General features: G+C 49.8%; 1 protein-coding gene and 2 non-coding genes across 3 annotated transcripts; 1 reads left to right on the plus strand and 2 right to left on the minus strand.

Moving 5' to 3' along the window:
• The first annotated feature begins 2,539 nt into the window (after positions 1-2,539).
• Positions 2,540-22,831, plus strand: STRC (stereocilin). Its single transcript, XM_026447830.1, has 29 exons — positions 2,540-3,503; positions 3,806-4,591; positions 4,680-4,704; positions 5,465-6,719; positions 7,680-7,742; positions 7,839-7,943; positions 8,088-8,254; positions 8,882-9,068; positions 9,206-9,321; positions 9,598-9,730; positions 10,083-10,265; positions 10,569-10,607; positions 10,790-10,957; positions 11,107-11,172; positions 11,652-11,777; positions 13,039-13,097; positions 14,164-14,287; positions 14,392-14,504; positions 16,968-17,103; positions 17,518-17,714; positions 17,913-18,003; positions 18,212-18,368; positions 18,957-19,126; positions 20,878-21,033; positions 21,414-21,556; positions 21,746-21,894; positions 22,137-22,234; positions 22,314-22,461; positions 22,661-22,831. Exons 1-29 carry the CDS (start codon positions 3,452-3,454, stop codon positions 22,747-22,749), a joined length of 5,301 nt encoding a protein of 1,766 aa, XP_026303615.1. The 5' UTR covers positions 2,540-3,451; the 3' UTR covers positions 22,750-22,831.
• On the minus strand, positions 8,352-8,455 carry LOC111529193. The gene has a single exon (XR_002727343.1). It is a non-coding gene; the product is annotated as a small nucleolar RNA U13 (small nucleolar RNA).
• On the minus strand, positions 19,775-19,882 carry LOC111529192. The gene has a single exon (XR_002727342.1). It is a non-coding gene; the product is annotated as a U6 spliceosomal RNA (small nuclear RNA).
• Positions 22,832-22,950: the final 119 nt, after the last annotated feature.

The following is a 22,950-nucleotide window of genomic DNA, read 5'->3' on the forward strand; positions in this document are numbered from 1 at the left end:
ACCTGAGCCCGCCTAACTGCAAGAGATCTGGGAAATGTAAGGAACACCTAGATAACTAGTAAGCAATTAATATTTCAGTTACAGAAGCCAAAACAAAAAGAGAGAAAAATAATTGTACTTTACAAAGGGAGGCATCTGGCTGGGTGCGGTGGCTCACGCCTGTAATCCTAGCACTTGGGAGGCCCAGGCAGGCGAATTGCCTGAGCTCAGGAGTTTGAGACCAGCCTGGGCAACGTGGCGAAACCCTGTCTCTACTAAAAATACAGAAAAAGCAGCTGGGCTTGGTGGTACACACCTATAATCCCAGCTACTCAGGAGGCTGAAGCATGAGAATTGTTTGAACCCTGGAGGTGGATGTTGCAGTGAGCTGGGTGACAGAGTGAGACTCAGATTCAGGTTTTTTTTGTTTTTGTTTTTGTTTTTGTTTTTGTTTTTTTTTATCTTGTCAGGCAGAGAGTGCCCTGTGGGAGTTTTGGGGAGTGAGGATGTTTCAGAGGTCTCAACTCCTGTGGCTCTTCCCAGGTATGTCCATTCTAACTGGCAGATCACAGAATGTTCCAGTTATCACCAGTCTCATCCATTTCATTTTAGCAGGACATATGATTAATTTCTTGTTCTGGACCCTTGTAATTTAAATTTGCTGGTTGTTCTCTGTTTCCATTTGGTCATCTGTAGGTTGGAACTTGTCTCGCTCTTGTTGAACTTTATCAAATTATAAGCAATAACCAATACACTCAGATAGCCTGGTATATTTGCCATAAACCCTAAGCACTTCGCCCTCAGTTTGCACATAGTCTGAATCCTTAGCAGCAAGAGAATTGCTTAATCAATGGCTTACAACAGCAGAACGTGGACTGCCAGGAAATTTTCCATGCTGAGTTGAGGGAATCCTCATTGTTTCTCTGGTTGACTCAACTAGTTTCATATTTGTTCTGAAGGTCTTTCACTCAAGATACAACTTCCAGATAATCATTTATGTCTTCATTAGAACTCCTTTAGTTTCAAGTAGAAAAAATCATCTTGAGCTATTTTAATAATAGTAATAGTAACATTGAGTGAATGTTTATTCTGTACCAGTGTCTGGCACGTAATAAGTGCTTAATCTTTGTTGAATGAATGCTAGACATTGCACTAAGCACTTTAAATGCATTATCTAATTTAATCCTCACAAAAACTCTACACTAGGACTTTTTTCCTTTTTACAGTAAAAACAACAGCAACAACAACCACAACAACAACAAAACAAAAACAGAGATTTAGAAACTGCCCCAGGACACATAGTTAGTAAATGTTGGAACCAGGGTTTGAACCTAGACCATCTCATTTTTTGCTACCCTATGAAGAAAAAAGGAGAATTTATTATAAGAGGGTTGTTACAGAATGAAGGGCAGAAATTCAGAAGGATTACACAATGGGCTGGAACTGGAAAGCTGTTGGGAACTCGGGTCATATTCTCCCTCGGATTCATCTGTCTGCTTTCCAGACTAGATGTGGTATCCTTGATGGGCAAAGGGAATGTTGGTAAAATTGCACAACAGATCATTTCACGCATCTCAACTTTTGATTTGCCTTGGAAAATCCCATCATTGCTCCCAGCTGTCTTTGTGACCCGGGTTAAGTCATTCCATTTCTTTGGGCTTCAATTCCCCTGTCTATAAAATGAGAAGTTCTTACCAGAGGATTCCTCAGGTCTCTTCTGTGATCCTGGGAGGCCGAGGCAGGAGGACTGCTTGAGTCCGGGAGTTCGAGGGTGCAGTGAGCTAGGATCATACACAGTATTCCAGCCTGGGCCACAGACCAACACCCTGTCTCTAAATAAATACATAAAAGTAAAACTCCGTGATCCTAAGTGAATCTTCTAGGTCAGAAGCACATTAATAATGAAGTTCCATGTGTGGATTTAAGGGAGAGAATGGGGAAGGGTTCTAGGGAAAGGAGGATAGAATGAAAGTTTGGGTGTAGCTTCAGTGTTGAATTGCTATTTAGAGTTGGTGTAAAGTGAAGGCGTTTGGGGAGATATAAATGGAGAATGGAAAAGAGTTCTAACCCTGGCCTAGGGCGGTGGCTCAAGCCTGTAATCTCAGCACTTTGGGAGGCCAAGGTGGACAAATCACTTGAGGTCAGGAGTTCAAGACCAGCTTGAGCAACACAGTGAAACCCTGTCTCCGGGCAACACAGTGAAACCCTGTCTCCACCAAAAAATACAAAAATTAGCTGCGCATGGTGGTGCATGCCTGTAGTCCCCAGCTACCTGGGAGGCTGAGGCAGGATGATAGCTTGAACCAAGGAGGTGGGCAGATCACTTGAGGTCAGGAGTTCAAGACCTGTGTGGTCAACATGGTGAAACCCCATCTCTACTAAAAATACAAAAATTAGGCAGTAGTGGTTCACACCTATAATCCCAGCTACTCGGGAGGCTGAGGCAGGAAAATCGCTTGAACCTGGGAGGCAGAGGTTGCAGTGGTGAGATAGCCCCACTGCACTCCAGCCTGGGCGACAGAGAGTCCATCTCAAAAAAACCAAAACCAAAAACCCCAAAAAACCAAAAACAACAAAAAAGACTTCTAACCCTGACCAGACCAGATTATTTTGAATGGCATCTCTTTCTCTCTCTGTTCCATGAGCAGTTCTGTGTGTAGGGAGATCAGTCCCTGTGCGTAGTGATTTAATCGGGTTTCTCTCTTCTTGGCTCAGAGTTTTTGACAGGGCTTTCACCTAGACCACAGAGAAAGAACCAAATAATAGGGGATCCCAGAGGGGAAGGGAAGACCCAAACATTTGAATAGCCTAATAAGTAAATCACATTTCTCTGGGTCTGTTTCCTTATCTATAAGTTGAAAAGTTTGGTCTATGTGATCTCGGGGGTACTGCTCAGCTCTTGGACTCTGTGATTCTGGGTAGTGAGTCGAAAGCAGCTTTCCTCTTCCTGAATTCTCCATCCTTGTACCAGACCTCTGTCTTCATTTCTCATCTGTTTATACCTTGCTGCCCAATTTCTTGCTCCTGGGCATCCTTTCTTCCTCAATTTCCTCAAATCCTACTTGCTTCTTAGCTCCTTCATATCCTCTTTGTTTTCTATGCTTCTGCAGAACCCCAGATTACACCCTTACACACCTGTTCCCCGGTTCTCCATCTCCATGTCTGCCTATTCCTTTCTGCATCACGGGCTCATAACTCAAGCAATCTCCTTGGGTTCCTCTCAGGGGCCCCTGGGATCCCCTATCCTTGGTCCCTCTCACAGAAGCATACCCTTCTCCAGAGCCAAAGGATCAGATATTCAGTGGCTCAGGTAACAAACCTGCTGTCAGGTTACAGATATTGTTTCCTGAAAGACCACACTACAGTGTCAGTGGAGCCTCAGGCTGCCTGCAGTGCCCTGCCCTCACCTGGCTATCCCACACAGTTGAGAATAACCAGAACTCCCCTCCGGTACCAGTGTTCACCTGGAAACATGGCTCGGAGCCTCTGGCCCCGGCTGCCGCTGCTGCTGCTGTCCTTTGCAGGTGAGAAGAACAGTGAACAGAACTGGGGATGAGGATGAGGGTGGCTGGAAAAAGACTTTAAGAATGTGGACGTTAACCTGTTAGATAGAAGGACAAAGGAGAGAGGCAGAGACTTATGCAAAAGGAAAAAATGAGGGCTAAGAAAAGCAGGCCAAGACTTACTATGGGCCAATGAAAGGAGTTCAGCTCACCATCCCCTCACCTCATCTTTAGATCCAGGTAGGGAACTGTGCTCAGAGGCAGGGTTGAGTTTGGGATCTATGTTCCTCCCCTTTAGTGACCTCTGGTTTCTCTCCTTACAGTGACTCTTGCACCTACTGGGCCTCAGTCCCTGGGCCCTGGTCTCTCCTTCCTGAAGTCATTGCTCTCCACCCTGGACCAGGCTTCCCAGAGCTCCCTGAGCCGCTCACAGTTCTTTACATTCCTGGCCAACATTTCTTCTTCCTTTGAGCCTGGGAGAATGGGGGAAGGACCAGTAGGAGAGCCCCCACCTCTCCAGCCACCTGCTCTCCGGCTCCATGATTTTCTAGTGACACTGAGAGGCAGCCCGGACTGGGAGCCAATGCTAGGGCTGCTGGGGGATCTGCTGGCACTGCTGGGACAGGAGCAGACTCCCCGAGATTTCCTGGTGCACCAGGCAGGGGTGCTGGGTGGGCTTGTGGAGGTGCTGCTGGGAGCCTTAGTTCCTGGGGGTCCCCCTACCCCAACTCGGCCCCCGTGTACCCGTAATGGGCCCTCTGACTGTGTCCTGGCTGCTGACTGGTTGCCTTCTCTGCTGCTGTTGTTAGAGGGCACACGCTGGCAAGCTCTGGTGCAGGTGCAGCCTAGTGTGGACCCCACCAATGCCACAGGCCTCGGTGGGAGGGAGACAGCTCCTCACTTTTTGCAGGGTCTGTTGGGTTTGCTTACCCCAACAGGGGAGCTAGGCTCTGAGGAGGCGCTTTGGGGCGGTCTGCTACGCACAGTGGGGGCCCCACTGTATGCTGCCTTTCAGGAGGGGCTGCTCCGTGTCACTCACTCCCTGCAGGATGAGGTCTTTTCCCTTCTGGGGCAGCCAGAGCCTGATGCCAATGGGCAGTGCCAGGGAGGTGAGTGTGGCCAGGGCTGGGGCTGGGATGTGGCAGGGCAAGGAAAGTGAAATTGGGGTAGTTCTCTTCCTTACTCTTTCCCTCCTAGGTAACCTTCAACAGCTGCTCTTATGGTAAGTAAGAGGGCACCAGTTCTGAGGGATTGGGCCTGGAAAATCTGGAGGTTGAGAGCTGACGACGTCAGCCTCTAGAGAGGAAAACTGATGGGAGGAGTGTGGTTTAGTGGTTTTGGAGTGTGACTGTCTGGGTTGGTGTCCCAGCTCCACCTCTTCCTAGCCATATGACCTTGGGCAGGTTACATAGTCTTTCTATAGCTCAGTTTCCCCATTTATAAAATGAGAATGATAATATTAGTTACCACAGAGTTGTTGCACCCCATTAAATGAGTTGATACTGTGCATGCAAACAAAACAGTGCTGGCACATAGTGCTTAATAATGTTAGCTAGTAAAGATGGGATTTGGAAAATAAGGACACAGCTGGATTCCTCTACCCTCTTCCTACTTCAGTACAACAGTGCCAGAGCATAGTTAAGACATATTGAGTTGCTGAGCAGATTTCCGAACAGGAGGCCCGCTGAGGGCTGTGTTTAAGCTATCTAAAAGCATATGAAGAAAGGAGACAGAAGGGAGCCAGGTGGACAGAAAGAATTCCAACTGGGACTTCTCCTAGGTGATTTTGGAGCTTGGCGGGGCAGCTCTCTCCTTTTTGCCCTGTCGCAGCATTTCAACCAGTAATGCCTAAACTCTCAGGGACCTTGCTTGTAGAAAAGCCTATGCTTGCCATGCCCCTTGGCTCTGAGTCAGGGTCAGAATCTTCAGCCAGAGGAAATGTGAACTGACCAGATCCTGCCTGCTCCTCCCTCTGCACCCAGGGGCGTCCGGCACAACCTTTCCTGGGATGTCCAGGCGCTGGGCTTTCTGTCTGGATCACCACCCCCACCCCCTGCCCTCCTTCACTGCCTGAGCACAGGTGTGCCTCTGCCCAGAGCTTCTCAGCCCTCAGCCCACATCAGCCCACGCCAACGGCGAGCCATCACTGTGGAGGCCCTCTGTGAGAACCCCTCAGGCCCAGCACCACCCTACAGCATTTCCAACTTCTCCATCCACTTGCTCTGCCAACACACCAAGCCTGTCATTCCACAGCCCCCTCCCAGCACCATTGCCATCTGCCAGACCGCTGTGTGGTATGCAGTCTCGTGGGCACCAGGTGCCCAAGGCTGGCTACAGGCCTGTCATGACCAGTTTCCTGATGAGTTTTTGAATGCGATCTGTAGTAACCTCTCCTTTTCAGCCCTGTCTGGCTCCAACCGCCGCCTGGTGAAGCGGCTCTGTGCTGGCCTGCTCCCACCCCCTACCAGCTGCCCTGAAGGCCTGCCCCCTGTTCCCCTCACCCCAGACATCTTTTGGGGCTGCTTCTTGGAGAATGAGACTCTGTGGGCTGAGCGACTGTGTGGGGAGGCAAGTCTACAGGCTGTGCCCCCCAGCAACCAGGCTTGGGTCCAGCATGTGTGCCAGGGCCCCACCCCAGATGTCACTGCTTCCCCACCCTGCCACATTGGACCCTGTGGGGAACGCTGCCCAGATGGGGGCAGCTTCCTGGTGATGGTCTGTGCCAATGACACCATGTATGATGCCCTGGTGCCCTTCTGGCCTTGGCTAGCAGGCCAGTGCAGGATAAGTCGTGGGGGCAATGACACTTGCTTCCTAGAAGGGCTGCTGGGCCCCCTTCTGCCCTCTCTGCCACCACTGGGACCATCCCCACTCTGTCTGGCCCCTGGCCCCTTCCTCCTTGGCATGCTCTCCCAGTTGCCACGCTGTCAGTCCTCTGTGCCAGCCCTTGCTCACCCCACACGCCTACACTATCTCCTCCGCCTGCTGACCTTCCTCTTGGGTCCAGGGGCTGGGGGTGCTGAGGCCCAGAGGATGCTGGGTCGGGCCCTACTGCTCTCCAGTCTCCCAGACAACTGCTCCTTCTGGGATGCCTTTCGCCCAGAGGGCCGGCGCAGTGTGCTACGGACGATTGGGGAATACCTGGAACAGGAGGAGCAGCCAACCCCACCAGGCTTTGAACCCATTGTCAACCCCAGCTCTGGTATAAGCAAGATGGAGCTGCTGGCCTGCTTTAGTGTGAGTGCTCTGCCAGAGGGAAAGCTCCTAGAACAGTGAGAAGGCCCTCCAGGGGAATTCCTCGTGTATTCAGAGGCAGTAGTGTGGGGTAGTAGTTGAAGCACACAGCTCTGGAGTCAGACAGGCTTGTATTCATATCTTAGTTCTGTGACCAGCCTTGAATGAGTTATTTAACTTCTCTGAGCAATATTTTTCTCGTCTCATTTATAAACTAGGGATGATACTGGTATATGAGATAATACATGCTGTGGGCTTAGCTCAGTGCATGATACACAAATGTGCAATAAATATTACCTTGTTATTCTTTTGGGCTCTTTGACTCTCCCGCTTTCTGCACCAGAAAGAAAAAGGATCAAGTTAGAGGACTCTTGATTTTTTTCCTAGAGAGTGAGAATTGGAGGCTGGCAGAATACAGGAAGATAAGGCAGGAATGAGAAAGATTCAGGGACACTACCAATCAGAAAACTTTGGTTCTAGGTTCAGCTGTGCCACACATTAGTGTGATCTTAGGCAAGCAATTTAATTTAGTTTTTCTGGGCTTCAGTTTTTACTCTGTTGCATGGAGGGGTGGGAATATGCTACACACCATAATTCATTCACTGAGTGCCTATTATGTGCAAGGCACTTTACTGGGTAGGTTCTGTAGGATATATAAAGATCCCTTACTCCATTTTAGGGCTCCATTTTTCAAGCCCTAGGCCCAGTAAAATGGAATTAGATAGTCTCATAGTATTTGGTTCAGGTCTGCAGGTATTAATTGATCCAACTATGGACCTGGCATGGGAGAGGGTACAAGAGAAATTAGAGATATGATCCTGGACCTAAAAGAGCTTAATATCTGAAGAATCACAGTTGAGATGAAGGACAAGCATCCCAGCAAGTGGAGTTGGAAAGCCTGGGGGAGCTGCAGGAGAGACAGAGAAGACAGCTCTGTTGGCATATTGTCTTTCTTCCCACCAGCCTGTGCTGTGGGATCTGCTCCAGAGGGAAAAGAGTGTTTGGGCTCTGCAGATCCTAGTGCAGGTAACAGGTGGAGGGCCCATGGGGGGGCTGGGTGACAGCCATGGCCAGAGGTCCCTGCCCTGTGAGGCCATACCCACCATGACCTCCTATTCACAGGCATACCTGCATATGCCCCCAGAAAACCTCCAGCAGCTGGTGCTTTCGGCAGAGAGGGAGGCTGCACAGGGCTTCCTGACACTCATGCTGCAGGGGAAGCTGCAGGTGAGCATAGAGAAAGAGGGGAGCAAGGGCACCTGGAGCCTTGTGTTCAGAGGGCTTGCCTTAGTGGGAGGAGGAACTCCAGAGAGGAAATGGCAGGGATACTGAACGTCTCCAGAGGCAGAATCCATTCCTGTGCCCCTACAGGTACCACCATCCGAGGAGCAGGCCCTGGGTCGCCTGACAGCCCTGCTGCTCCAGCGGTACCCGCGCCTCACCTCCCAGCTCTTCATTGACCTGTCACCACTCATCCCTTTCTTGGCTGTCTCTGACCTGATGCGCTTCCCACCATCCCTGTTAGTCAACGACAGTGTGTAAGGTTCCTGCAGCACTCCTCCTGCTCCTGTCAGGGTCAGGCCAACCCCATCCAGCTGGAGCAGCTCCTTCCGGAGCTCCTGTTTTTTTCTTTCATGCCAGATAGGTAATGTGCCAACATCGTAACAAGGTTTGAGAGAGGCACATCTCATACCTGAGTGTGAAAACCCAGTCAAGATGCTAATGAACTACAAAAGGATCAGAGAGGTCCTCTCTATAAAACCAGGGAGAGGCCGGGCGTGGTGGCTCACACCTGTAATCCCAGCACTCTGGGAGGCCGAGGCAGGCAGATCACTAGTTCAGGAGTTCTCTGGCCAATATGGTGAAACCCTGTCTCTACTAAAATACAAAAATTAGCCAGGCTTGGTGGTGGGTGCCTGTAGTCCCAGCTATTTGGGAGGCTGAGGCAGGTGGATAACCTGAACCTGGGAGGCAGAGGTTGCAGTGAGCCAAGATCGCGCCACTGCACTCCAGCCTGGGTAACAGAGACTTCATCTTAAAAACAAAAAAACAAAACAAAACAAAAAAGGGAGAGTCTCCTTCCTATCTAGACAGCAGGGCTACAGAGGGTCAGAGGAAAACAGTTTGGAAGAAGACAAAGGGTTAAGACCCATTACTCCTCGCAGCCTGGCTGCCATCCGGGATTACAGCCCAGGAATGAGGCCTGAACAGAAGGAGGCTCTGGCAAAGCGTCTACTGGCCCCTGAACTGTTTGGGGAAGTGCCTGCCTGGCCCCAGGAGCTGCTGTGGGCAGTGCTGCCCCTCCTCCCCCACCTCCCTCTGGAGAACTTTCTGCAGCTCAGCCCTCACCAGGTATGAGAATCATCTTCTTTATTTGACTGGCCTATCTTCTTCTAGTGGGGACGAGAGTCAATGGCGTGTCTCTCAGTGGCCCCTCCCTGCAAGAACCCCACAGTGACCCCAGTGCAAGCTAACCTTCCCCATCTCAGATCCAGGCCCTGGAGGATAGCTGGCCAGCAGCAGGTCTGGGGCCAGGGCATGCCCGCCATGTGCTGCGCAGCCTGGTAAACCAGAGTGTCCAGGATGGTGAGGAGCAGGTACGCAGGTGAGTTGTGGGATCAGTAACCAAGGCCAAAGTGGAAGAGGTAAAGAGAGGAAGCTACAGGTGTCATGGTGGGTAGGTGTTCTAGGAAGGAAGGGGCAAGGGAGTAGGCAGTGGCCCCAGGCAGCGCAGAGTTCCAGGAGAGGTCTCTAGATGGTGCCCCTGTGTAGTGGTGTAGTGGTCAGAGTGCCCAATGTATGTACCCACACTGTCTGCTGCCAGGCCTGCCTTAGTGCTAGTCTCAGGGACCACACAAAGGTCAATTCATGCCCTCCTCAGGCTTGGGCCCCTCGCCTGTTTCCTGAGTCCTGAGGAGCTGCAGAGCCTAGTGCCCCTGAGTGATCCGATGGGGCCAGTAGAACGGGGGCTGCTGGAATGTGCAGCCAACGGGACCCTCAGCCCGGAAGGACGGGTGAGCCCCTCAGTCCAAGCCTAGAAGACTCTAGGCTTCCCCTGGGTCTGTGTGGATGACTTTCCCATTGTGTCAACTTGAACACAGTGGTACCAGCCCCCATCCCGCTTTTGCAACCTCCATTCCTTACTCCATGGCCATTCTTACCTGTTACCACCTCTTCCTGGCCCTTCCCTATCTGGTCTGTGGCACCCTAAACACACCCTTTGCCATTTTGAACCTAATCTACTCCAGTCCAATCCCTAGTTCCAAACCCTAGCCCAAGCCCTGGGAAATTCAGATGTGGGGTTAGAGAGGAAGTTCAAGGTTCATCTGTCTTTTCTCTCCAGCTCTAAACCTTCTTTGGTTACAGGTGGCATATGAACTTCTGGGGGTATTGCGCTCATCTGGAGGAGCGGTGCTGAGCCCCCGGGAGCTGCGGGTCTGGGCCCCTCTCTTCCCTCAGCTGGGCCTCCGCTTCCTGCAGGAGCTGTCAGAGCCCCAGCTTAGAGCCATGCTTCCTGTCCTGCAGGGAGCTAGTGTTACACCTGCTCAGGTTTGCCTCTCTCACTCCCTGGCATGCACCCTCCATCCCTGCTTGAGCCCTGTCAAGAGAATCCCATTCAGGTATAAAACCAGCCCCTCCTTTCCCCAGGTGAACAGTAGAGGTAAACTCTGTCCACACGAGGACACCTTCATTCCCTTTCCTCAGATCAAGAAGGGACCTGAGTCACTGAGGATGGTTACTGGGGATGTTTAAGAGGGAGCGAGAAGTTTTGGAGGGTTTGCCTTAGGAACCCACTTAGGACCTGGCTGCTGGGTCCTGAGAGCTGTTGTTTTTGGTTCCATCCCAACACAGGCTGTCCTGCTGCTTGGACGGCTCCTTCCTAGGCATGATGTGAGTAGCAGCAACCTCTCAGCCTCTCGCCAGAGGTCTCTATCCCCCTTTTCCCTGGCTTCTGCATCTGCCCTCCTCTCTCTCCATTCCCCTCATACTTATTGCCTTGCTGCATTGTGATTGTTGTCTTCCCCACCACCCTTCCCTTCCTCTTCAGGCCTCTTGTCTCTCTTGCTCCTCAGCTATCCCTGGAGGAATTCTGCTCCTTGCACCTTCTGCTGCCCGGCCTCAGCCCCCAGACACTCCAGGCCATCCCTAGGCGAGTCCTGGTTGGGGCTTGTTCCTGCCTGGCCCCTGAACTGTCACGCCTCTCAGCCTGCCAGACCGCAGCACTACTGCAGACCTTTCAAGTATGAGAGTAGCAAGGAGGATGAGACAATCAGGGATACGGGCTCTCTCTGGTTGGGAGGAAGGCATCTTCTCTGAGGCCAGGGAAGGCCTTTCATACCTCCCCACTTAAACACACACACACACACACACACAACCAATTCTCATGCAGGTTAAAGATGGCGTTAAAAATATGGGTGCAACAGGTGCCGGTCCAGCTGTGTGTATCCCTGGTCAGGTAAGTGTGAGATCTCCCAGCTGAGCTCCTCTCCCCATTTTGGGGCAGTTTCATATGGCTGGTGCTGCCTCCCCCACTACCCTGCAGTGGCCCTGAGAGCTCTGGTTAGCTCTGTACCCATTAGCAGCCCTCCCCAGTTCTGGATGCAGGACAGCATGATCCACCCACATTGTCCTAGACTAATGTCAAAGCTGCGAGGGCCTGAGAAATCTTCCAAGCCACCCACCCTGCTTTCAGCTGAAAAGATCAAGGCTCAGAGAAGCTAAGGGACTTTGTTCGCCTGGTGCCTAACTAGCAGCAACACCTGACCACGGCAGCCAGCCGTCTGAGGCTCTTAGGTGTTTATTCCTACAGTGGCAAATGCCATTCCACTTCTGTCCCACCTTTGGTCCCTTTCCACCCCCATGGTTTCTTTTCTCTGAGTGCCAAGTCCAGAGTCTCACCTATCACTACACTGCTATACCCATCGCTGCCAGCAGCCTGTTCCCACCACCTGGCCAGACTGCCTGCTTCCCCTGCTCCCATTAAAGCTGCTACAACTGGATTCCTTGGCTCTTCTGGCAAACCGAAGACACTACCGGGAGCTGCCCTGGTCTGAGCAGCAGGTAATTCTCCCCATTTAATTTCAGAACTCCTTCCCTCAATGTAGTCTACCTTCTTTACCCATCCCTCAGCCCTATTTGGTCAGCTTATCGCTAGTATCCTTTATTGATTGATTGAGACAGAGTCTCACTCTATTGCCCAGGCTGAAGTGCAGTGGCATGATCAGAGTTCTCTGTAGCCTCAAACTCCTGAGCTCATGCAATCTTTCTGCCTCAGCCTCCTGAATAGCTAGGACTACAGGTGGTTACCACCATGCCTGGCTAATTAAAAAAAAAAATTTTTAAAGATGGAGTCTTGCTCTGTTGCCCAGGCTGGAGTGCAGTGGCGCGATCTCGGCTCACTGCAACCTCTGTCTCCTGGGTTCAAGTGATTCTCCTGCCTCAGCCTCCCGAGTAGCTAGGACTACAGATGCCCGCCACCATGACTGGCTAATTTTTTTTTTTTTTTTTTTATGGAGATGGGGGTTTCACCATATTGGTCAGGCTGGTCTCGAACTCCTGACCTTGTGATCTGCCTGCCTCGGTCTCCCAAAGTGCTGGCATTCCAGGTGTGAGCCACCACGCCCGGCCAATTTTTAAAATTTTTGCGGAGACACTATGTTAAGGTACTATGCTATCCAGATTGGTCTTGAATTCCTGGCCTCAAGCAATCCTCCTGCCTTGGCCTCCCAAAGTGTTGGGATTACAGACCTGAGTCACTGCACCCAGCCCCTTAGAATCCCTTATAATTTGACTTGCTTTTCTTTTTCTTTTCTTTTTTTTTTTTTTTTTGAGACGGAGTCTCGCTCTGTCACCCGGGCTGGAGTGCAGTGGCCGGATCTCAGCTCACTACAAGCTCCGCCTCCCGGGTTTACGCCATTCTCCTGCCTCAGCCTCCTGAGTAGCTGGGACTACAGGCGCCCGCCACCTCGCCCGGCTAGTTTTTTTGTATTTTTTAGTAGAGATGGGGTTTCACCGTGTTAGCCAGGATGGTCTCGATCTCCTGACCTCGTGATCCGCCCGTCTCGGCCTCCCAAAGTGCTGGGATTACAGGCTTGAGCCACCGCGCCCGGCCTTGCTTTTCTTTTTCTTTCTCCTTCCCTTTTCTTTCATTTCTTTCTCACTCTCTAAGAGAAGAGTAGGCATCTGGGAAAGTCAGAGGCTGCTGCGTCCTACAGAGTGAAGAGGCAGGACTGGGTCCAAAGCAGTCCTGCCTCTCTACTCTAGGGAGTATCCTTGGACAGTGTCTCTTCTGGGAAGTGGCTCCTCTTTCTTTCTCTTGTAGGCACAGTTTCTCTGGAAGAAGATGCAAGTACCCACCAACCTGACCCTCAGGGATCTACAGTGAGTAACTTGTGTTGAGCAGTGCACTGAATTCGACCAACATTTTTTTGAGTGCTTATTATGTGCCAGGCACCATGTGATATGGAATGGGGGATATAGGGATGAATGGTGCATAGTCCCTGCCTCATGGACGTTCTCCTAGCTCCTCCCTTTGCCCTCCTGTCCTTCCACAGTGCCATACCTATCCTGACTAGAGCCAAAGGACTCAGAAAACCTGAATTCAGGTTCCAGTCCTGTCACCTACTTGTGCCCTTGGGCAAGTCGTTTAACCTCCCTGTGTCAGTTTTCCCTTCTTTAAATGAGAATTACAATGGCACCAGCCTCATAGGTAGTTATTGTGAAGATTAAATGAGGTAAGTCATGTGAGGTGTGTAACACAATTCCTGGTCCATTGTAAACTCCCAGTAGGCATTTGCTACTATTAGTTTATTTCAGGGTGACTTCAGAGGCACCGTCCAAGCAAGAATAAATAGGAATAAGAGGGTATCACTTTACTTACAACCACAGTAAAAGAACAATGGACTTCAGAATCTTTTTTTTTTTTTTTTTTCCAAGACAGAGTCTTGCTCTGTTGCCCGGGCTGGAGTGCAGTGGTGCGATTTCGTCTCACTGCAACCTCTGCCTCCCAGGTTCAAGCGATTCTCCTGTCTCAGCCTCTGGGGTAGCTGGGATTACAGGCGTGTGCCACCATGCCCAGCTAATTTTTGTACTTTTAGTAGAGATGGGGTTTCACCATTTTGGCCAGGCTGGTCTCAAACTCCTGACCTCAGGCGATCCACCCACCTCGGCCTCCCAAGGGCTTCAGAATCTAAGATATGGCTCTAGTTTCAGTTTACCACATTTCTAGTAGAATGATATTGGGAATGTCACCTGACCTCTGTAAATCCTTATTTTCTTCTCTGATAAACAGCAGTGATGTTATGGGGAGTTGATGAGAATATCTATGTAAAACATTTCTCAAACCATAAATTGCCATGAATAAACTTGTGTTGAGAGTACTGATATCAAGTAGCAAACAGGCTGTTGTATGTGTTGAATGAGCATCTCCCGACTCACACACCCACAGGGCTCTGGGCACCCTGGCAGGGGGCATGTCCTGTGAGTTTCTGCAGCAGATCAACTCCATGGTAGACTTCCTTGAAGTGGTGCACATGATCTATCAGCTGCCCACTAGAGTTCGAGGGAGCCTGGTGAGAGAGGGTGCCTGGACATTAGTAGGAGCAGGGAGGCTGGGACCCTAGGTATAGAAGCCAGCTCATATGTTCTGCTCTGGCCTCACCCTGCTTCCCTACAGAGGGCCTGTATCTGGGCAGAGCTACAGCGGAGGATGGCAATGCCAGAACCAGAATGGACAACTCTAGGGCCAGAACTGAATGGGCTGGATAGCAAGCTACTCCTGGACTTACCGTAAGTACTGCAGCTAGAAATGTTGGCCCCTCAGAAAGCTCAATCTGGGGTGAAGATCTGCCCTTAGGGATTGCCCTAGAGGAGGCGGTTTTTCTGTCTGGTAGTTCCCTGACATCACTTATAGCCCAAAGCAGAGGATTTTATTCAAAGTTGCTCTATGTATTGACTGATTCCCAGAATATGCTCCAGCATGGGGCAGCTGAGGGTGGCAACACTGTATTGAGGCCTGCTGAGTAATCTTACAATAACCTAGTCCACATTAATTGAGATTGAGATATAGGGTCTAAAGTGAGGGAGGCAATGCTCCGATGCTGCCCCAGAGGATTGTAGTTTGCTCAGGGCACTGTGTTCTTAGTGCGTTCAGAGGAGTAGATCGAGAGAAAATGTATGAAAAATGTGATAAATGCCTTCAAATACCTGAGGGGCTATCAAGTAGAAATTAGATTGTCATATTTACGAGTGGCCCCATTGGGCAAGACTAAGAGTAGTTAATGGAGATCAGATTTTTACATAGTATAAGAAAAACTAAGGTAGTGAATTCCTGGTCCTTGGAGCTGTTTAAGCCTAGGTCAGATGGCCCCATGGTAGGAATGTTGTAGAGCACATTCATATATAGGTTGTGGGAAGAAAAGGCTATAGGAACCCAAGGCTCCTCCCTACCGATAGAGAAGTTTATTAGTATCTTACTCGTATGCTGCTTTTCTCGTTTTACCCCTACCACCACCCCATTGCCATCTGCACTGTAAGTCAGAATAGGAAAATGCTGGTGTTACAGTCTTGCTGGGGAATATGGAGATGAAATGGAGTAAAAGTAGTTGACTTCATTATTTCTTTTTGTTTTGTTTTGTTTTGTTTTTTGAGACAGAGTTTTGCTCTGTCACCAAGGCTGGAGTGCAGTGACGTCATCTCGGCTCACTGCAACCTCCATCTTCCAGGTTCAAGCAATTCTCCTGCCTCAGTCTCCCGAGTAGCTGGGACTATAGGTGTGCACCACCATGCCAGGCTAATTTTTGTATTTTTTTATAGGGATGAGCTTTCACCATGTTGGCCAGGCTGGTCTTGAACTCCTGACTTGAAGTGATCTGCCCACCTTGGCTTCCCAACCTTTTTACATTTTTATAGGCGTTTCCACATATTTTAGCTCTTGTATGACTTAGCCCAGTTCCAGAATTGGCAGTCCTAGGTATGGTACAGGCTATCACCTCTGATTTCTGGGCAAAAGGGATTTATTTATTTATTTATTTATTTATTTATTTATTTATGTTTTTGAGACGGAGTCTCGCTCTGTCACCCAGGCTTGAGTGCAATGGTGCCATCTCAGCTCACTGCAATCTCCACCTCCCGGGTTCAAGCAATTCTCCTGCCTCAGCCTCCTGAGTAGCTGGGATTACAGGCGTGTGCCACCACACCCAGCTAATTTTTGCATTTTAGTAGATACGGGATTTCACCATGTTGGTCAGGCTGGTCTCGAACTCCTGACCTCGTGATCTGCCTGCCGTGGCCTCACAAAGTGCTGGGATTACAGGCTTGAGCCACCGCGTCCAGCCTGTTTTTACTTTTTTAAATGCCATTCAAATCTGTTTAAATATATGGGTTCTATGAGATAATTTAAAATTCCAAGGTTATAGATGAGGTGAAAGGTCCTGGACAATGCATCAAAAAACCTGAGTTCCTCATTTGTGAAAGAGGAATAAAAGAAACACCTATTTTCTCCAGACGCAGTGGTTCACACCTATAATCCCAGCACTTTGGGAGGCCAAGGTGGGTGGATCACTGAGATCAGGGGTTCAAGACCAGACTGGCCAACATAGCAAAATGCCATCTCTACTAAAAATACAAAAGTTAGCTGGGCATGGTGGCACGTGCCTGTAATTCCAGCTATTCGGGAGGCTGAGGCACGAGAATTGCTTGAACCTGGGAGGTGGATGTTGCAGTGAGCTGAGATCGCGGCACCACTGTGCTCCAGCTTGGGTGATGGAGTGAGGCCAGGTCTTGTTGTAGGATCAAATGAGATAACACCTCAAAGAACTTTGTAAACTGTATAGCACATACAAAGAAGATGAGACCTCTTCACAAGTAGAGGAAGGGTGGCCCTGTGGAAAAAAACGGGAATTGGGAGTGAGAGACCTCAACATTTGACCTCTGTGAACCTCAGTTTTTTAATCTATAAAATGGGGAAATATTAATGGTACTTAATATTTCGAGCTTTTGAGTCCATTAGATCAGGTAGGATTGTTTGTTATTTTTTTTTAGGAAGACTAGAAATATGTCACTCCCTTTTTCTCCTCCATTCAAGCTTGATGGTGGGAATTGGCCCTGGAGCTGTTTACTATCAGTTCCTGTCCAGCTTCACTAAGTGTGGCCTGGGGTCACATCTTAGCTGGGGACTGTGGGGTTCTGTGGTCCCTTCTGGAATTGGCCCAGTTCCAGCTGAATGCTGTTGTTGTCAAATTGCTATAATAGAATCCAGTTGATGGACAGACTATCCAATGAATCCATTATGTTGGTGGTGGAGCTGGTGCAGAGAGCTCCAGAGCAGCTGCTGGCACTGACCCCACTCCACCAGGCAGCCCTGGCAGAGAGGGCACTACAAAACCTGGTAAGAGTCCACCCTACCAGACTCAGATTTGCTGCCCTGGGCAATTCTTGCTCCTCAGACAATGCTCTCTGACTGTCCCCTAACCCTCTACTTCTTGCTTTCCTGCTGCCGAACAGGTTCCTGTCTTCAAGACCCTGGCCCCTGTTTTGCCTCTGAGTTCCGTTCCTTGATAATATGCTTCATGCTACTTGTCCAAACCTCTTGGAGTCCAAGAAATCTCTTAGAGTCCACCTCTCAGACTTTCTGCCTGCTCCTATGTGGGCTCATTGCTTAAGAAACTGAACAAAAGTAGTAAGCATCACAGGGTGCTGAGCTGGGAGCAGGAGAGAAGGTCAAGGGGCTTGGTGTCTTGATCAAGGTTTCTGGTACTCTGAGTCAGAATTGCATTGTCCACGTTCTGATGCTCTTCTCCAGGCTCCAAAGGAGACTCCACTCTCAGGGGAAGTGCTGGAGACCTTAGGCCCTTTGGTTGGATTCCTGGGGATAGAGAGCACACGACAGATCCCCCTACACATCCTGCTGTCCCATCTCAGTCAGCTGCAAGGTTTCTGCCTAGGAGAGACATTTGCCACAGAGCTGGGATGGCTGCTATTGCAGGAGTCTGTTCTTGGGTATGGACCTTCGAGAACTTCAGATTCTAACTCATTCTGTACCCAATCCTTCAACCACCATCATCAGTGGCAGCCTGTTCTATATTCTTAAGGTCCCTTGGAGCCCTGTGTCCCAAATCCTAGCATGTCCTCTTTTCCCCCTCCTTTTCCTCACAGTTCCCTCAGCTCCCCAGCCCCCAATTTTCTTCCTGTCCCCAGGAAACCAGAGTTGTGGAGCCAGGATGAAGTAGAGCAAGCTGGACGCCTAGTATTCACTCTGTCTACTGAGGCAATTTCCTTGATCCCCAGGGTGAGATGAAGGAAGAAGGGAAGGGAGTAAATGCATAGGGGGGACTGGTGAGCTGGTTATGAGGACCCATGGCCAAAGAGGGCAAAGGATATGAAGCCTAGATCTGGGGGGAGACTGCGAAACAGAGATAGGACTTTGGAATTATAGCTACAGCAGCAGGCCCTGATCTGTCCAGATCTCCCCACTCTCCTTCTACCTTCTCATGCAGGAGGCTTTGGGTCCAGAGACCCTGGAGCGGCTTCTAGAAAAGCAGCAGAGCTGGGAGCAGAGCACAGTTGGACAGCTGTGTAGGGGGCCACAGCTGGCTGCGAAGAAAGCAGCCCTGGTAGCAGGGCTGGTGCGACCAGCTGCTGAGGATCTTCCAGGTGAAACTACCCAAATACTCGTATGTCCAGCAGGATGTACAGGGAGTATCAAATAGTTTGGGTTCTGCATATGCTTTTCTCTGGGACTGGGTTTTCTAATTATAAAGAAGAGGTTAGAGGGATGATCTTCAGATCTCTTCTAGTTCTAGAATTCTATAGCTTTGGGAGTTTGTAAACTATTAAGTTTTCTTTTAGCCCAGAATTTCCATTTTCCTGCTGTCTTCTCTCTTTAAACAGCTGACAAAGCTCTAGCTCAGCTAAGTGTGGAGCTCTCTGCTGGGGAGATCCCTAGCAGCTTTGAAGGAGACATTGTGAGGCTCGAGAGCTGGGTTCAAATTCAGCTCTGCCATTAAATCCCTGACCAACATCCTCAGTCTTTCATCTATAAAACAAGGGACTTGGCATCTCCAGTCACTTCTTGTTCTATTATCTTCTAAGCCCTATACATCTTACCCTGTAATAATCCTTTGGTCCCTACTTCCCACAGTGCTCCATCCTCCAAAGGTTGGAAGAGTCATTCCATCTACAGATATCTCTGGGCATATTTTATTACCATACTGACCTCCTGACCCTGCCTTCCCCCTTCAGAACCTGTGCCAAATTGTGCAGATGTACGAGGGACATTCCCAGCAGCCTGGTCTGCAACCCAGATTGCAGAGATGGAGCTCTCAGACTTTGAGGACTGCCTGACACTATTTGCAGGGGACCCAGGACTTGGGCCTGAGGAACTGCGGGCAGCCATGGGCAAAGCAAAACAGGTTAGTGATGGAGAGTCAACTGGGGATGGCCATGAGGAAGCTCTTTGGGTGTGAGGTAGGACACAAAGAGAATGGAGAGTTGGATCAGAGGTGGGGGAAGCAGGAGATAAGAGTTAGAAGATTTGGGTCACAAGTTGGAGGTGAGTGGGGATAAATATTGAGGAAAGAGCGCTAGTATAATGAATAGAGGGACTAAAGCAGTGGTTACCAAATTTTAATGTGTATCAGAATCATCAAGGGAACAGATTTTTTTCTTTATTCTTTTCTTCTTTCTTTCTTAAAAAAATAATGGCATGCTTCGGCCAGGCACGGTAGCTCATGCCTATAATCCCAGCACTTTGGGAGGCTGAGGTGGGTGGATAATGAGGTCAGGAGATCAAGACCATGATGTCTAACACAGTGAAACCCCATCTCCACCAAAAATACAAAAAAGTTAGCCAAGCATGGTGGCGGGCGCCTGTAGCCCAGCTACTTGGGAGGCTGAGGCAGGAGAATGGCGTGAACCCAGGAGGTGGAGCTTGCAGTGAGGCGAGGTCAAGCAATGCACTCCATCCTGGGCGACAGAGCAAGACTCCACCTCGAAAAAAAATAAGAATAAAAATAAAAATAAATAAAATAATAATAATAATAATAATAATAATAATAATAATAATAATGGCATGCTTCATGAATTTGCGTGTTATCCTTGCATAGGTGCCGTGCTAATCTTTGTATCATTCCCATGTTTTTATGTGTATGTACTGCTGAACCGAGCACAGGAACAATGCCAGTGCTGGATTACCATGCTACACTGACTTAATAAAAACCTTCGGGGAGGCTGGACGCGGTGGCTCACGCCTGTAATCCCAGCACTTTGGGAAGCGGAGGCAGGTGGATTGCTTGAGCCCAGGGGTTTGAGACCAGACTGGGCAACATGGTGAAACCCTGTCTCCACTAAAAATAGAAAAAAAAATTAGCTGGGTATGGTGGTGCATGCCTGTAATCTCAGCTCCTTGGGAGGCTGGGGTAGGAGAATCCTCTGAGCCCAGGAGGTGGAGGGTGCAGTCGTACCACTGCACTCCAGCCTGGGTGTCAAAACAAGACCCTGTCTCATAAATAAAAAAATAAGCCTCTGGGGGAAGGAGTCCAGACATCTGCATCTGCCTTTTTTTTTTTTTTTTTTTTTTTTTTGAGACAGAGTCTCACTCTGTCACCCAGCACCCAGGCTGGAGTGCAGTGGTATGATCTTGGCTCACTGTAACCTCTACATCCTGGGCTCAAGCGATCCTCCTGCCTCAGCCTCTCAAGTAGCTGGGACTACAGGTGCATACCACCACACCTGGCTAACTTTTGTATTTTGGGTAGAGATGGGGTTTTGCTGTGTTGCCCAGGATGGTCTTGAACTCCTGGACTCAAGCATTCCTCCCACCTCAGCCTCCCAAAGTGCTGAGATTACAGCTGTGAGCCACTGTGCTGGGCCTCAGGTATCTGTGTTTTAGTAAGTGTCTCTGTGTCTGATGCACATAAAAGTGTAGAACTCATGGACTAGAGTTAGTTTGCTCTTCTTTTCCACTGACTGTAATTTCTTTCAAAACACGTTAATCAGAGGAACTGTAAGGCAACTGTCTCATTTGACAGTGGAGGAAATTAAAGAAAAGGCAGGTGACTTGCCTAGAGTTATACAGCTAAGGGCAGAGGCAAGACTTAAAACCCAGCATTCTGACTCCCAATCCACTACTTTCCCACCCACATTGTTACTCTCTTTCTCCTAGTTGTGGGGTCCCCCCCGGGGATTTCGTCCTGAGCAGATCCTGCAGCTCGGTCGGCTCTTAATAGGTCTAGGAGATCGGGAACTACAGGAGCTGATCCTAGTGGACTGGGGAGTACTGAGCACCCTGGGGCAGATAGATGGCTGGAGCTCCACTCAGGTAACACATTTCCTCCTCCCTACCACTTCCCAAACACCCATCCCACAGACACAGCCCTGTAGATCATCTAAAGCCCAAGGAATTTTTTCCTGTGACCTTACCTGGTCATTCTTTCTATCTTTTGTTGAGACCCCCTACTAGTGACCTTCAGGACTCTGATTTATTCACTCTGAGGCCCTGAACACATAATACTGTCTCCTACCTCTTTTCCTGGAGGCCTCCTCTTTTTCTATCCTTTGCTTTTCTGAGTCCTCGGCCTTCCCCGTGACTCTTTAGGTCTTAATAGTAACAGAATGTAACCCAGCAACACCTATCACTTCCCTGTCCATTCATTCTCCATAACTTTTCTGCTTCCCCTCTGCCCCCAACCCCCACCCCAGCTCCGTGTTGTGGTCTCCAGTTTCCTACGGCAGAGTGGTCGGCATGTGAGCCACCTGGACTTCATTCATCTGACAGCGCTGGGTTATACGCTCTGTGGACTGCGGCCAGAGGAGCTCCAGCACATCAGCAGCTGGGAGTTTAGGTCACTTGTGAAGGGGCTGAGGGTGGTGGTGCTGAGGTAAAGGTGGACTTACGGGGGAAAGAAGGATCATGAAGGTCTGGTCCCATGGAGGAAGGGAACTCATCTGAAGCCATCTCTTCCTTTGTCTCATGACCACAGCCCCTTTCGCTGAAGCTGAATTCTTCTTCCTTCCTTCCCACTGTTCTACAGCCAAGCAGCTCTCTTCCTGGGCAGCCTGCATCTCCAGTGCTCTGAAGAACAACTGGAGGTTCTGGCCCACCTCCTTGTACTGCCTGGTGGCTTTGGCCCAATCAGTAACTGGGGGCCTGAGATCTTCACTGAAATTGGCACCATAGCAGGTGGGGAGCTGGGCTACTGCTGGTGCAAGTTGGTTTGGTTTCTATACCATGGGTGGACTGGATGGAAGACTGCCCTGCAATTCTTAAGGTGGGGACCTGAGAGGGTGCTTACATAAGGGGCTAGAGATATACTGGGGAAGGTCTACGGTAGGGCACTTTGGGAGTAGTTAGAGAAAGTCTATTAGTTTGAAGAGAAGGAAGGTGAGTCTAAGACAATGTTTGGATGCCACTTGCTTCAACAGCTGGGATCCCAGACCTGGCTCTTTCAGCACTGCTGCAGGGACAGATCCAGGGCCTTACTCCTCTTGCCATTTCTGTCATCCCTCCTCCTAAATTTGCTGTAAGTATTAATGGACTGGGGTGACCACAGGAGAGCCAGGGCCCAACTGGCATGTACTGATTCCTACCCCTGCCCCCAGGTGGTGTTTAGTCCCACCCAACTATCTAGTCTCACCAGTGCTCAGGCTGTGGCTGTCACTCCTGAGCAAATGGCCTTTCTGAGTCCTGAGCAGCGACGAGCAGTTGCATGGGCCCAGCATGAGGGGAAGGAGAGCCCGGAACAGCAAGGTGAGTTCCCAGCTGCACAGCTTGAGCCTCCATCTCCTGACCCAGAATCAAACCCCTAATCTGGTGCTGTCTGGCTCTTAGAGTGCACCCAGGGAGATCCCTGGAGTGAAGGAGTCTACAGGCAGAGCGCTAATTTCCAAGTATCAATGCTCCTGGAGAGCAGAGTTGTGATATGACTCCCATTCCCTGTCTATTATAGGTCGAAGTACAGCCTGGGGCCTCCAGGACTGGTCACGACCTTCCTGGTCCCTGGTATTGACTATCAGCTTCCTTGGCCACCTGCTCTGAGCCTGTCTCTACAGTAGAAGGAGATTGTGGGGAGAGAAATCTTAAGTCATAATGAATAAAGTGCAAACAGAAGTGCATCCTGATTATTTTCAGAAGCTGATGAGGAATATGGGTAAAATGTTAATGCTTTCCACCCACCTGAGAATCAGTGTTCCCAGGATGCCATATCTGGAGTCTCTTTCCATCATAAATAATCCCACT

Source organism: Piliocolobus tephrosceles, unplaced genomic scaffold, assembly GCF_002776525.5.
Source record: "Piliocolobus tephrosceles isolate RC106 unplaced genomic scaffold, ASM277652v3 unscaffolded_108, whole genome shotgun sequence".
Taxonomy (NCBI): Eukaryota; Metazoa; Chordata; class Mammalia; order Primates; family Cercopithecidae; genus Piliocolobus; species Piliocolobus tephrosceles.